This window comes from Acipenser ruthenus, chromosome 8 (assembly GCF_902713425.1).
Source record: "Acipenser ruthenus chromosome 8, fAciRut3.2 maternal haplotype, whole genome shotgun sequence".
NCBI lineage: Eukaryota > Metazoa > Chordata > Actinopteri > Acipenseriformes > Acipenseridae > Acipenser > Acipenser ruthenus.
Genome location: NC_081196.1, coordinates 39,691,930 through 39,707,205, shown reverse-complemented (window position 1 = coordinate 39,707,205; position 15,276 = coordinate 39,691,930). Strand labels below are relative to the sequence as shown.

Here is a 15,276-nt window from a genome sequence, read left to right as displayed (position 1 = left end):
TGGTTAAAGAAAAGGCCTTGTAACCAGGAGGTCAAATCCTGGCTCAGCCACTGACTCATTGTGTGACCCTGAACAAGTCACTTAACCTCCTTGTGCTCCGTCTTTCTGGTGAGACGTTGTTGTAAGCGATCTGAAATTGATGCCTAGTTCACACACCCTAATCTCCAAGTCGCCTTGGATAAAGGTGTCTGCAAAATACACAAATAATAATAATAATAATAATAATAATAATAATAATAATAATAATAATAATAATAATAATAATAATAGGTAAACCATGCATATTAAAAGGGACACTGGTTTAAAGAAACACACATTTGACCCTAAGGTTAAATGCAGCTGATGGAAAGTGAATTGTGGAAGCTTGAATTAGGGTTTCTACTAGAGGATAAACTGCCTGAGTCTATTACCACTTCACTAAGCACCTCCACATCATTTACATTTTAACAATTAGGTAAATCAAGCTTAGAATATTCCTACCATCAACTTCACCTACAGGTAACAAAAATATGTCCCAATACATAGCTGGGTATAAAACTGGAAGTAATACACTGAATGATCCTGAATTTGTTGGCGACACACATTTTGTGATAACCAGGTTAGGGTATTGAATATGCTTGCACTGTATAGGGTCATATGAAATTTGTTTAGATATATATTTTTTTTTTTTTAATTTTAAAATGTTGTTGAGTTGTTGAGGCATATGTTAGACTTCATTACTGAGTTTTATGCTTGGGTTTATAATATAATCATAGACTTTACATAATTTTTGTTGTAACAAAACATATTTAATTCAAAATAATAAAATGCTGAATATAATCAAACCCATAAGGCTCACTCACCAATAGGCCTACATGTGTAAAAATAATCAACAGGTGTCTATCCCGAGTTCTGCAGTAAGACACAACGTTACGCGTTGATGTTGTAAACCCCTTAGTTACAAATGACAAGAACAAACCCCCATTCATGTAACGTGACAAGAGGAAGGTGAAACAGAAAAGCCTTAATTCTCAGACTGGTTAACCCGCTCTAATATGTAATGATCCGTAACAGCAACCCTTGTAAAACAGAAATGAATGGCAAAGAACAGACATGCATTCAAGGAAGCTTTAAATAAAATTACTAACAGGTTCCACCTCCCAACCTCTGAATAAACCATTCACAACTGTACAATATAATGTTTTTATACCTACACATACATCATATCAAGCAATTTGGGAGCATTTTATGGCCACCTTTGTAGATTATTTACCTTGCGTTACGTCGAACGTTAAACAATTGCATGTAGAAAACAAAAACGTATTTAAAATTACAGATTAGAAGTTCCAAAATGCAAATGTCAAAACGGATGCTAAATAATACCAAACATTACTGTAAAACTGATAGAAAATGTACGTTGTTACATTTAGCAAAATACTAAAAGTAAGCAACAAAGTTTAAATTCAATACAGGGAGGTTTAATAGCAATCAAAATTAATGTATTATTTATTCTACAGAAAGCCAAAAAGTTTAACATTAAAGCTCCCACGTCAAAAAAAAAAAAAAAAAAAGATCGTAACTAAACCCCACACGGGCTGTTACTTTTCCGTTTTAAATAATTAACTTATGTTACTTGTGATATCTTTAACAACATCATGAGCATTTGTCAAAAAACACCAAAGGAACCACACAAAGGGGTCCTGTAGCAGATTCATGATATGCAAAAGCATGCAGAACAAAAGTTACACAAGCGCAACTCAGAACCACTTGATAAAGACTATTTATTAGTGTTTTGCTTAGGAAAGGCGTATGAAATTATCGAGGAAACAGGTAATACCTGATTAAACCATCGTGAAATTAATTCAACAATCAACGCTCAAGCGATTCAGGAGGCGTGTCTGCATCACGCTGAGTGATATAACATTTCAACCCGACCTGCACCAAGTGACTGGTATATTCTCAATTTGAAATATTATTTTTGGCGTATAAAGATTAGCATTGCAAACAGTTATATACCATTACTATAATAATAACATGAAAAACGCAGCATACATTACTGTTCTAACACATTAACATCAGACCCGTTAAACATATTTACAAAACGTAAATACACACAATGTTATGCATACTTCAAAAAATAAAAAAGGAAAACTATGCTGTAGAACTGTCCTGTGTACGTCTAAGGTAAAACAAGAATCTGTCAGGTTTTTTTTTTGTTGTTGTTGTTTTGTTTTTTTTAATACAACAACATCTAAGACTATTTCGTGGTACAGTACCTGACAATCAAATCGATCGTACTAAAGAAAGCATTGTAGCGATGTGGTCGATATTAAATATGCAGGTTTGTTTCCTACAGCCACCCTCTTTTTTTTTTTTTTTTTTTACCAAAGATGAGGGATACAGTAAACACACCAATGACTCAATGCAAGCAGAGTTTGGAAAATAACACGGCATTTACAAAACGGGATTGACCAAATCCTTCGGCGTTTTGTGTTTAATTTTAAAATTTCATGTTTCTGTTCGGGGCCCAAAGCCACCAGCCCGGACTTTCACAATCGCAATGTGTTACAACAACGGGCAAAAATTAAAAAGGAGTATGTAAACTTACCGATTAGTATTAAAAATGTACAGGAGATTTCAGTACTTCTCATCAGCACTAGGCCGCCATATTCCACTGTGTTCCGCGCATGTCCAGCAGCTCTCACTCTCTCTCCTTGTTTGCAGTGTTAGCGTCATCTTTTACTTTGTGGCTTCAAATCAACATACTAAAGTATCGTCACACTTATTATTTTTGCATGGTTTTAAAATACGTTTATCACTAAAGTATTTGCACAGTACCTTATTAGCCCAATATCCATGACTTTCCTTACAAACATGAATAATATGTAATTCAGCAAACTGCTTTCGTTTTATGGTTCACTAACAATTAAAAAAGAAAATCTATACATTTTCCATAAACACTGATATGGTTTAAACGTGTTATGTGACCAAACAAATTAAAGGCAGTAGTTGGTATCCCATATTTCCATTTCCATTTAGCTTTTGTAATTTGTGAATAAAGTTGGTAGTTTATTGTCACATTTTTATACAAAAATTATAGGAAATTGTGCAGTTCAACAGGAACAAAATTATAAATGAAATAATCTAAAAACTTCAAGGCCTCTTTAGCTGAATTCCACACAGGGAGCCCGTGGAGGCACATTAATACAAGCTGCCTCTTCTGATTGGGGTCCCCTTATTGTAGAGGTAATAACACCAGCCTTTCATCTCCTTTTATCTTTGAAATCTCTCATTATTAAAGCTACTTTCTCAGCAACCAGACAGTGTGGGGAAGCAATCACAAAGGCAAACAGACTGCTTGGCTGTATTGCCAAAAGTGTGAAGTACAAATCAAAGGAGGTTATGGTTGTATAATACACCAGTGAAACAGCACTTAGAGTACTGTGTCCAATTCTAGTCACCACAGTACCAGAAAGATATTGTGGCCCTGGAGAGAGTCCAACGAAGAAACAGACTAATCCCAGAGTTTAAATTAACGTACCTTGAAGATAGGTTAAAAGAACTGAAGTTATTTAGTCTAGAACAAAGATAAATTAGGGTGGACTTAATTTAAGTCTTGAAAATCTTACAAGGAGTTGACAAAGTTTACCCTAATCAATACTTTTGCACGACAAAGAAACCAGGACCAGAAGAATGGTTGGAAATGAAGTGGACATAGACTTAGGACAGAAGATAGGAGATACTTCTTCACACAGAGTGGTGAGGTTGAGAATGAGTTACCTGGTCATGATGCTGAATCACTGGGTACCTTTGAGCACAGGTTAATTTGTGTCGCTTCGCATCGGATCCCAGATGCACTACCATACACAGTTTGCAAATGAACCATATGGAAAAATAAATTCTATATACATAAAAGTAGGTACAATCACTTCATCTGATCATTCGGCCCACCACTGGTATTGTTCAAACCTGAAGGCTATGTTAAAACATATAACAATATATAACAATTAACAATGCAGTTAGAATACAGTTCATTAAATGAACTCTCACCATCCCCAATCCTGCCACAGCCATCACTAGATGGTGTCTGTACACTGTCATCCTATAATGTCTAGCAAAAACATGCATCTGCTTGACTGAGCTATTGATGGCTAGGTTTCTTTGAGGGGGTGTACAAAAGCACCCAGTCTGTGCTATACTCATAGTCTTAAAGGAGTGGTGATATTAGCTACAATGTCCACAATGTCCACATCCTGTAGCAACCAAATGCAGTAGTGTGAACTCCAGTGTGTCAGTGTGTCATTGTGCCATGTGGCAGCTCGAACAGGCAGTACTCAAAGAAGGCTTCTATCAGCTGTTTGCCATTATGCAGACAACTGGCATGTCTAAGGAGCTTCTTTGTTAATGTAACTTCCACAGGTCAAGGGTTAATTGCAAGTGTCGTTTCTATCCTGAAGCTTGGTGGCATGTTTACATTTTTGGTTGCAGTCCTGAAATTAGCAGATTGTTGTTCTCCTCCAATGACAACGTGGCAGTACAGGTGACTGCTGATGCTTTAAGCAGGTATATCTTGATTCCTGCTGTCTTTTAAAAATAAGTTGGTGTTCATTTTCAGTAGCACTTAAAGAAACATTACACTCATCAGTACTGGTTTGGTTCCGAACTGCTTCTGAACCACAGACATCCCAATAAATCCGTAGCAACAACATGGCTTGTCAACCCATTTCACACACCTACCACTATGAGTGTGAAGAAGTTCCTCCTACTCCCAGTCTTCACTCAACATTTAAAACGTTTCCCCTTAACCTTTCTATTTCTTGGCTAAGTAACAGCTAAATAAATCTCTGAACGCTATCCAAAGGGCCAGTGTCCTTATTTTCGCATGGAGACCAAGACTGCTCACAACATTGTAAGTGTGGTCTCACTAAGGCATTATGGATCCTCATCACAACCATCCTTGATTTATGCTCGCCACTGTTTTTACTATATAACCAAGCATTATGCTCAGCCTTTCTATTGTCTCCCCACATTGATTTGAAGCTGACATCCACTAAAATGTCAAGGTCTTCCTGACGGGGCAGGCATATGTTTATGACCTGATTCTGTGTACCAGTGCAAAGCACAAATCCCTCTACCCACATGTCAAAGCTTATCACATTACATTAACTCTCAGTTACTGTTTGCTTTAGAAGAGTAGAGAGGCTGAAAAAAATAACGTGCACACCTTAATAATGCAGACATAAATGTGTTTGTTGATTTTGAATTACTTACAGTTATAAAATATTACACAGATTCCAAGGATTCCATCCCACTGGCTAGTCATCTATGCCTTTATAGTCACAGTAGCCTAAATCACAGTTTTAGACAGTATATGTAATACTGCAACATTATAGCAATGAAATAATATGTTTTTCCTTATCTTAAAATGGAGTCGCTAGTTCAGAGACTGCTGTCAGAGCAGTTGTGGTAATCCCATTATGACACATCCACCCACTAATGGAAATAATGCTCAGCTGTCTCTAACAATGTGTGTCTTTCTCATTCTATTTTTTGTTGAATTCCTGTCAGAAAAACAGGTCTTCATTTTACAGTAGTCTGAATCATTCATTAGCTTTCAGCACACTTTTGTAACAAAGATATGCAGTGCAGCATAAATGCTCATTTGATAAAATGAATTGTGGGTCAGAGGAGTATATAACAGCCTCATATACAGCAGAATTCATATGGCATTGCAATTTTAAACCTCTAGGATTGTCTCAGCCAATCAGGTGCCAAATGCAATGGTCATAATTCCACAGGTACTGCATTTGTTTTAACACTCTGGTGCAATTTCAACATGCTGTGTTGTGTGATGCACTGCCGTTAGGGATTCTGGGGTTCATTTAGAAGGTAAGAAAGTGAAACTCCATCCTCACTATTCTGGTCAAACAGATTTTACATTTTAAATGTGATATTGATATTATTTCACAATCCTCTGCAGCCATCATCTTCCCGTTCCAGTCACTAAGATCAGTAGTTCTGGAATGCTTTCCACTCCTCACAGACACGTGACACAGTGTCCTTGATTTCCTGGGTTGATACCCCTCCCCAAAAATAAAACTTCTTAAGCGCTGGAAATGTAAATTAATAAACTGATAATCTGTCATGGAATTACCAAATTGCATTTCCTTTGAACAACGTGTATATTACACATGCCAGCTGGTGGCTGAAATATGTAATTGCAGCTTTCTGCTAAAACCCTTGTATATGTCTAATTGCATTTTGTAGTACCTCTCTCTCTCTCTCTCTCTCTCTCTCTCTCTCTCTCTCTCTCTCTCTCTCTCTCTCTCTCTCTCTATATATATATATATATATATATATATATATATATATGTAAAGTTTGAGAAAAAGGAAAACTGCTGTGTACCAAAATGATCAATAAGAATAAAGAAAAAAAGAAAAGGATATTTCAGGTACTTAAAAAGGTAGAATAATTGATTACAAATCAATTATCAGGACGTTTCGGACTACAAATCCTTCTCATATACACTGAGTGTACAAAACATTAGGAGCACCTTCCTAATATTGAGTTGCACCCCCTTTTGCCCTCAGAACAGCCTCAATTTGTCGGGGCATGGACTCTACAAGGTGTCGAAAGCGTTACACAGGGATGCTGGCCCATGTTGACTCCAATGCTTCCCACAGTTGTGTCAAATTGGCTGGTAGTGGATCTCTACTCCGAATAGCTCGTTCCATCTCATCCCACAGATGCTCAATTGGATTGAGATCTGGTGACTGGGCAGGCAACTGCAGTAAGCTGAATTCACTGTCATGTTCGTGGAACCATTCCTGGACAATCCTAGCCTTGTGGCATGGGGCATTATCCTGCTGAAAAAATCCATTAGCAGATGGATACACTGCTGCCATGAAAGGATGGCATTCAAACGTTGCTCCACTTTTATCAAGGGGACCAATGTGTGCCATGAAAACACACCCCACACCATCACACCACCACCACCAGCCTGCAATGTTGACACGCAGCATGATGGATGCATGTACTCATGTGGTTTTCTCCATACCCTAGTCCTCCCATCAGCGTGAAACAGCAGGAACCGGTATTCATCAGACCAGGCAATGCATTTCCAATCCTCCAGTGTCCAGTGTTTTCGTTCCTTAGCCCACTACAACAGCAATTTCTTGTGTTTTGCTGAAAGAAGTGGAACTCTGTTAGGTCGTCGGCTGCCATACCCCATTCGAGCTGTGCATTCTTTTATGGGTCTTTCGGCACCAATGTTGTACTGGACTGTCAGTTGACTAACTGTAGCCCGTCTGTTGCTCTGCACAATTCCTGTCAGCCTCCTTTGGCCTCTTTCATCAATGAGACGTTTTCGACCACTGGCCTGCTGTTGGCTGGATGTCCTTTGGGTGGTGGACCATCCTTGATACACACGGGAAAATGTTGAGCGTGAAAAACCCAGCAGCGTTGCAGTTCTTGACACACTCAAACCGGCGCGCCTGGCACATAGTACCATACCCCGTTCAAAGGCACTTACTGTAAATCTTTTGTCTTGCCCCATCTGAGTGGCACACATACACAATCCATGTCTCAATTGTGTCAAGGCTTAAAAATCCTTCTTTAACCTGTCTCCCCTTCATCAACACTGATTGAAGTGGAGTTAACAGGTTACATCAATAAGGGATCATAGCTTTCACCTGGATTCACCTTGTCAGTCTATTTCATGGAAAGAGCAGGTGTTCCTAATGTTTTGTCCCCTTAGTGTGTATATATATATATATATATATATATATATATATATATATATATATATATATATATATATATATATATACATACACACACACACACACACATACATATATATATATATATATAGAGAGAGAGAGAGAGAGAGAGAGAGAGAGAGAGAGAGAGAAGTAATCTATCAACGTAAAAAACAATATAAATTGACTTGTTACTTACCTCTCTTCTTGTTCAATCCTTCCACTGCCCCCAATCGCCATATTTATTCAATTACCACATAGGGTCTGTCATCCCGTTCAACCCACCAGGCTATGGACCATGGTATCAGGTAGGTGTGAGGCTAAGTGTTTATTCTTGTACTCTACTCCATTATGAAAATACATACCATTGATTTCAAATTATGTGCAGTGGGGATTTGGCATAACCTACTGAAACTGATTGATTTTCAAAGTTTATGTTGTTTTGGACAATATATCCTTGATCAGCTGGTTAAATCTTAAGAATCATGGCAGCAGGGAATATACTGTATATGAATCAGTGCTTGGAAATTCTGGCCTGTGATTGGTTAAAACCTCATCATAGAAGCAAAAATAGATTGAACTATTGCCCTAAAATCCTTATACCACTGGGCAATAGTCTCCCTCTGACATGTGATTGGTTCACATCACTGTCAGTCCCACCCGTTTTCAAAGGAACGCCCTTCACCTCGACTCCTCACAACAAGAGAAAATGGCTGAATGTGAAAAAACTGTGACTTAATGAATTACAAAACATACTATAAAAGAAAGATGCTCCAAACACTAAAATGGTAATTAAAACATCACTGTCACTGTTTTCTGACTTTCTGAAATTCAAACACGTTCAACTCGACGATGTAAACAAATATGACGGTGGGGATTATGCAGCAGTCAACAAGCCAGATGGAGAGCTGTACGCCAAAAAGACTTTGATAACTATGTGGTATGAACTTCAAAAACATTTTCTGTTATTTATTTATTTATTTATTTATTTACTTATGCTGTGTCATCTATATTTAAACAAAATATATAAAGTCGTATTTACTATCCAACCTTGCCTCACTTATTTTCTTGACTGATTCATATATTAAACATGTACTGCAGACTCCGTTCATAGTGGAAAATTAAATATCCCAATATATATATATATATATATATATATATATATATATATATATATATATATATATATATAATGTCCAGAGATTGTCTATGGAATGGTTTATGTGTCACTGGTTAAATAAGTTAAATAAGTCTCCAGGTTTGAGTTAAACCCTACCCATGATGTGGCCATTTCATTACACAATCAGTGTGAACATTTCCTTCAATGTAAAGTCTATGTGACTGGAGTGTTGACTAACCTGACATTTAACAACATAGATGAGGTAATCTCCAGCGACAAAGTAATTCAGTGTCCATTGGGCACATAGGAAGTAGTGGTACAATGTGGCAGCTGACACACGGTTTTATTGCAAAAGTGGTAGGATTGTTTGCAGAGTTTAGTTAGCTTAATTGTGTAACATATGAAGACGTGTTATGTACCCCTACATTTTTATTTATTTGTTTAAAGATGAGTATTACAGTTTTTAATAAAAAATACATACATATAACAATTGTTTTTTTATACTGTTGATTTTTTTTTTCTAGACTTCATTTTCACTTTGACTCAGGTGAATACCATGACAAGTTCACTCTATGGGTTACACTATTTTACCTTGATCCACAAGTAATAAGGGTCTTGTAAGGGTAAATGCTTTGACTTTTATATTTAATTAGCATATGTTGTATTGGTTTTATTTCGAAATACCTAATTCAATGTCATTATAACATAGAATTATGTCTTTAAAATAATGTGTTTGGTTAATACTAGGATATACCATAAACAGCTACCAGGGGGCAGCAAAGCTACAAAAAAACACCAACAAAACAGCACAGCATGTCTGATTAATTGGTATTATGTTGTCAACACCTTTAATTTTATCAACACACTACATAGTACAATATATAAGGGTCTATGTGTGGTTAATTGTAAAGCTATTCTCTAAACCACATGAGATATTTATTTTAAAGTCGTACAACCCCCGGAAAACATAAAACAAAGATGTAAATGATGATTGTTATTTTTATATTTATTATTACTGCCTCTTTATTCCCCATGTTAACTGCATCAATTCCTTATACTCATTGTGCCAGACTGAAACTGTTACTATTCTAGAATGCTCTCTTCAGTGCAGTTTTTACATCTCCTCGGTGAATTCGTAACAGTCTAGCCAACCAACAGGATCTGAACTGGAACTGGGAATCTCTTTCCTTTCCACTCTGTAGACTAGCTGGATAATTAAATATCTGCATTTTTTGTTTTCTTATTTCGTATAGTTACAGCCTTCTTAAATATTAAATCAATAATTTGCGATGAGAAAGAACTAGTGGAAGAAACGTTCCTTTGACTCAAAAAAGCTTCAAAGCAATCCTTAGTCTCTGCAGTTGTCTAAAGTCAGTTTAGCTGGGACTAAATGAATTGATACTCAGGTAATTGCTGGGGGGGGGGGGGGGGGGGGGGGGGGGGGGGGGGGGTTATATAAGTGAAACAGGGCAAATTACTAAAAATAACTGAATTGTTTCCTAATCAACTTGTAACACAGGGGGACTGTTTTTTATGGGAACCAACCATTACCGTTATTATTCATAAAAAAAGATGAAAATGAAATAACATGCTTTGTAAAGATTAATACGAGTATGACTGCGTATCTAAAATTAGAGACAGCATTCAAGGCATTAATTAGCTTAGTATAATTAGTCAGTTACACTTTTACTGAATTATGCAATCATGATTCAATGCAGAGAACCAGAGCTAGCCATAGAACAAGAATTAGGAAAAGAAGGTGATATTCATCCAAGTCCAAACCAATTCAAATGTCAAAGCGTTTTTAAATAGGACCAATTGCTTTATTATCATGCCAATCTGTCTGCTCTAGTGGATGCATCACACAGATCGACTACCTATTCTTGTTCAAATACTTTCAAATTAATTGAAAATGAGTGTGACAAGATGAACAAATCAAAGCTCAGTTGATTTGTAAGGTAGTACTCTGACTGCTGCAGAAGGCATTTGGTATTTTACATGTTAATATGCAGGCCTGCGTGATATCAAAATTATGGCACCATCGTAACTACAGAAAATAGCTATTCAAAATCTGCTGGAATTCGTGCAAGCTTACAATAATTGTGCATAATACATGTAACCAAATTGTAATATAAAACAGCAACAACAGATCACAATAAAATATATAGGTAGAGACTATTACTCAGTTGACAAAACAAGTGTCAAGTAAGGGCTGATAATTTATTTGTTAATCACGACATTGCGTTTTATCAACGCTGTTTCATGTGCATAAAATGAATTGTTTCTTGTGCATAAAAGTGTGGTTGCGTCTGCTTGGTACAGCTTTGCCGCCCCCACCAGCACAGCTCCCTTTTCATAGCGGAGCTTGGTGGCACCAGTCAGCTCGTGTTTGTTTTGAGAGCACAGTCTGCTGTCACTGTCAGTCTGTTGCTGAATTCCAATCCTCAACCGAACCCCTGCTTGGGAACCACTCCTCTATGACACGCCCACCTGTACAACTTACCTCTGATTGGGTTACATATCCTGGGGCGTGGGGTGACGTTTCAAGATTTGGTTTCTGATTGGTTCATAGCCTGACACTCACTGGAGGGTATTGCAGCTGCTAGTAACAGTAGGTTGTCTTGTGAAGTGGGTTGGTTGCTGTGTTGGTGCTGCTGCAATGAAAACACCAGCAGTTGATGGAGAGACAGGAGCCAGTTCATTAATTACTAAGATTTCAGTGAGTATAATAAGTTGTCATCTTTTTAGATGTGCTAAGATCGTGTTATATCGCACAGTTGTGTTATTGGTATCATAAATACACGAACGCCCATACGCAGATTTTTTAGGTGTCAGATCTACCATCATTTTTCTCCAGCGATTTCATTTTCAGCTAGGCTAATATATTCAGTTCACTGCCTTTTTGCGGTTTGGAATGATGGCACATATAAGATTGTGTATATACTACAGGTGCAAACATGTGTACTTTAAGTGATAAATGGGGCCTTAATAGAAATGATACCAGTAGCACCAGCACAGCGTGATTAACCTCATTCTGGTCTGTAAATTATATTTTGATAAGAGAGTTGCACATTGAGATTCTGATTCAGAGTAGGTTTGCTTTTATATATATATATATATATATATATATATATATATATATATATATGATACTCAAAAAAGAGAGTATTTTTTATGCAATTTATGTCAGAATTAGAAGTATGAATGATTACTGCATCATGGGTAACCGTTGTTTTTTTAGTTTTAGCTACTTTAGGTAATGAGGTCCTGCATATGTCCGTGCCAGCCACCCACCATTTAGCAGATCTATCTTGTTTCAGTAGCCAAACTATTATGAAAGTATGTAACGTTTTCATTTCATGTTTAAAGGTTAGCTTTCTTCATGCAGTCATGGAAATGTTAAACGAACAACAAACCTTGAGTCAGCGTATCATATGTTAATCATCTCCTGTACAACGTTTTTTTTTTGTAATAAAGGTTTTAACATTAAAATAAGTATTACTGTTAGTTAAACAAAAAATGATAAAAAAAATGAAAACCATAAACCGCATTTTATTGTATTGTTTATTGTTTTGATAGGTATTAATAACCTTTTATTTCCAAACAGGTTTCAGTGCATTCATTATCATAATCATATCTGAAACCATTGAAACTGCAATTCTAGTAAGGACAATAGTACATTAAGTAGTGAAAAGGCTTCTTTGAATAGCAGTATTTCACTTTATTGCAACCCACTGGACTGGACAGTACTTTCCTCCCCTGTCACAATCTGTCACATTTGTATTTCTTGTGGTGTACCATATGACTTTAAAAGTAATTTTGAAATAAGCCTCACATTGAAAACAGCTGGAAAAGATGCTTCAATTTACGTTTTGCTCCTTGAGTTATATTGATCTTGAACATGTCGTTTATTGCTTCCTATGGGCTGCAATTAATATGAGCCCCTAAGCAAAAACTATCTTAGTTTGTCAACAAGTGTTTCTTACTTATAAAGCAGAGAGTGCATGCAAGGCTAAGCTATTGTATGCAAGAATGCAGTAAACAGACACCTATTAATAATGCAAAATGGAATGTAAATTGCACAGTAATTAAATAAGAAAACATGTACAAAATGTATTCATAGGTTTGCTCAGTCACACCAACATACTAAACATTCTGTATAATACAAATATTTGTTTAATTTTTGTAAGTTATATACCTAGGTTCTTGTTTGTTAATTAATATTTGAGTTATACATTGCAGATGGCAATCAAAGCAGAATCATGTAATAAGCTGGCTTAAGTTTTTATAGCCATAAATACTGGAAAGAGCCGTCCATCACAATATTTTATTATCATACGGGACAGTTGCAGAGACGTGTTTCAGCAGGAAGCAGAACCTGCTTCCAAGAAGTTTTGGGTTAAACCACCAACAATCTCACAAATGTGCTTTATGTGTGGAGTAGCCAAAAAAGAAGAAACACCTGAGGCAAATGTGCATGTCATGCATACAACTTGGCAAATTAACATACTGTAGGTTCCTGATTTTTTTGCCAGTAGAGATAACTTGGCAGTTGTGGTTTTAGACTTTGTGGGTGTCATTATTATGCTTGTTACTGTCATTGCTTAATAATTTTAATAATTTTAACACAAAATTATTCTAGTATTACTAGAACAAAAATATTTTCTAACAGAGAGTACACAGTGTCTCTTGATAATCTACAATTATTTTATTTTTTGCTTGCTTGCGCTGCAGTAATGTATAAATTCCAAACAAGTGAATTATGTCTTTGGGCCAAATTATTTTGTAATGCAAAGCAGGGTTTCCTCTATTTCAAAGTAGATTCTGTGTCTAGACAGAGGCTTCACAAAGTAACTGGGAACCAGTACCTCATTTAGAACGATACAACCACTGAGGGGGATTTATATCTCTGGCTGTACTTGTAAAGCTCTGATTATGATGCCTGTGGTAGACTAGCTGACAGGCTGTGATTGTCTGATTCGGCAGTTGTGGGTACTGCTGTGGTTGCTTTTGTCAGTGCAAAGTATTGATTGGCTGGTTTTGGTGGATAATGAAATAAATTTGGACCAGTTGTGTCTTTGTTTCGTTTGCTGTCCAATAGATGTGATCTGCACTTTCATTAAGGCAAGTTAAAACGAAAAAAAACCCAAAAAACACGGTAATCCTGCACAGATTGATTTTAAGTTTGATTCACAGTTGATGCTGTGACGTTCCAGGAGGCATCGACTGTCTGATAGAATCCTGCTAGAGCTGGAAGCTGATTGGCTGATGGTACTGAATCATTTTCTAAAAGGGAGTAGTTTTGTGGTATTAAGAGCTGCCAAGATCAATTGAATATCTCCCATGGTCTGTGATTGATTAGGCTAATAATGGCTTTCAGAACTAGTTGACCTTGTTCGATGAAACTTGCATGCTTCTCTACATATTTTCATATTGTAAGTGTACCATGGATGGTTACTGTGGCCTATTTTTTCATGTTACTACTACTATAACACCTGATTGGATGAGCTATTATTGAGGGTTATGTCTTGGGGAATTACTGGTCTGGTTTTGATTAAACAAATGTCGCTATTGATTCTAGGATGTAAGTTGTGGACAGCTACTTTTTTGTGAACTGTAATGCATTATTTGGGTATGCAAAGCTCTGGTACTATTTATTAAGAGAGAGTCTGTGTCTGAGGGAGCGGTGTTGGAGGCTGAGGGACTTTAATGGAGCAGAAAAGAATCTTTGCTTTGTTAGTGCTGAAGGTTACCTCAGCAAAGAATCTAATTACAAAAACAACAACAAAACTGCAGCTAATCCAACAAGAATATATTAAAATGTTTACTCTTGTGTTTTTTTCTTTTTCTTTTATGTGTGTAGGCGTTATTCTAACAGCAAAAAGATGATGGATTTTTTTTTATGGCAGCGGTCCCCTTTAAAAAAAAAAATAAAATAAAAAAAAATTAATCTACTAAGGGTAAAATATGGTTAGCTGAAATGAGATCCTCACATACTCTTCTGATCCTAACCATTTGTCGCTGGTCATTCTCCATTCATTTCAGAATCATTATTGCATTAAATGTTATGTCAAAAACTTGAGGTACAGTCGTTGCACAAATATACTTTCCTGAATTCTATACTAATAACATTTTATTAATAAATATATGTATACAAATATTGCAACTTTGTTTCCAATATATGTTGCCAAAAATATAACACAATAAACTATGTAGGAGGAGACAGATACAACATTATATAAAAACATACAGAATCACCTATCAAAAATAAGAAATAAAAAAGTAAATGAACCAACAGTTCAACACTTTACAAAACTAAACATAAAATGAATGACCTAAAATTTCTAGTTTTAGAAGAAAGAATGTGATACAATATAAAAGAATAAAGGTGGATAAATAGCATGGTGCCTGAATGT

General features: G+C 36.3%; 2 protein-coding genes across 5 annotated transcripts in view; one reads left to right on the top strand and one right to left on the bottom strand.

Annotated features, from left to right (window-relative positions):
* The window catches only part of scml2 (Scm polycomb group protein like 2), a 62,356-nt gene extending 59,627 nt beyond the window's left edge, over positions 1 to 2,729 (bottom strand). Inside the window, exon 1 of the mRNA XM_034010438.3 lies at positions 2,588 to 2,729. Coding sequence (XP_033866329.3) covers positions 2,588 to 2,630 — 43 coding nt within the window. The 5' untranslated portion in view covers positions 2,631 to 2,729. The remainder of the gene's footprint in view (positions 1 to 2,587) is intronic.
* Positions 2,730 to 11,435: 8,706 nt separating this feature from the next.
* Positions 11,436 to 15,276, top strand: part of LOC117407125 (cyclin-dependent kinase-like 5) — an 86,346-nt gene continuing 82,505 nt past the window's right edge. For all 4 annotated transcript variants that reach the window (XM_034011783.3, XM_059028942.1, XM_034011782.3 and 1 more), the window contains exon 1: positions 11,436 to 11,579. The gene's annotated coding sequence lies outside the window, so the exon portion shown is untranslated. The remainder of the gene's footprint in view (positions 11,580 to 15,276) is intronic.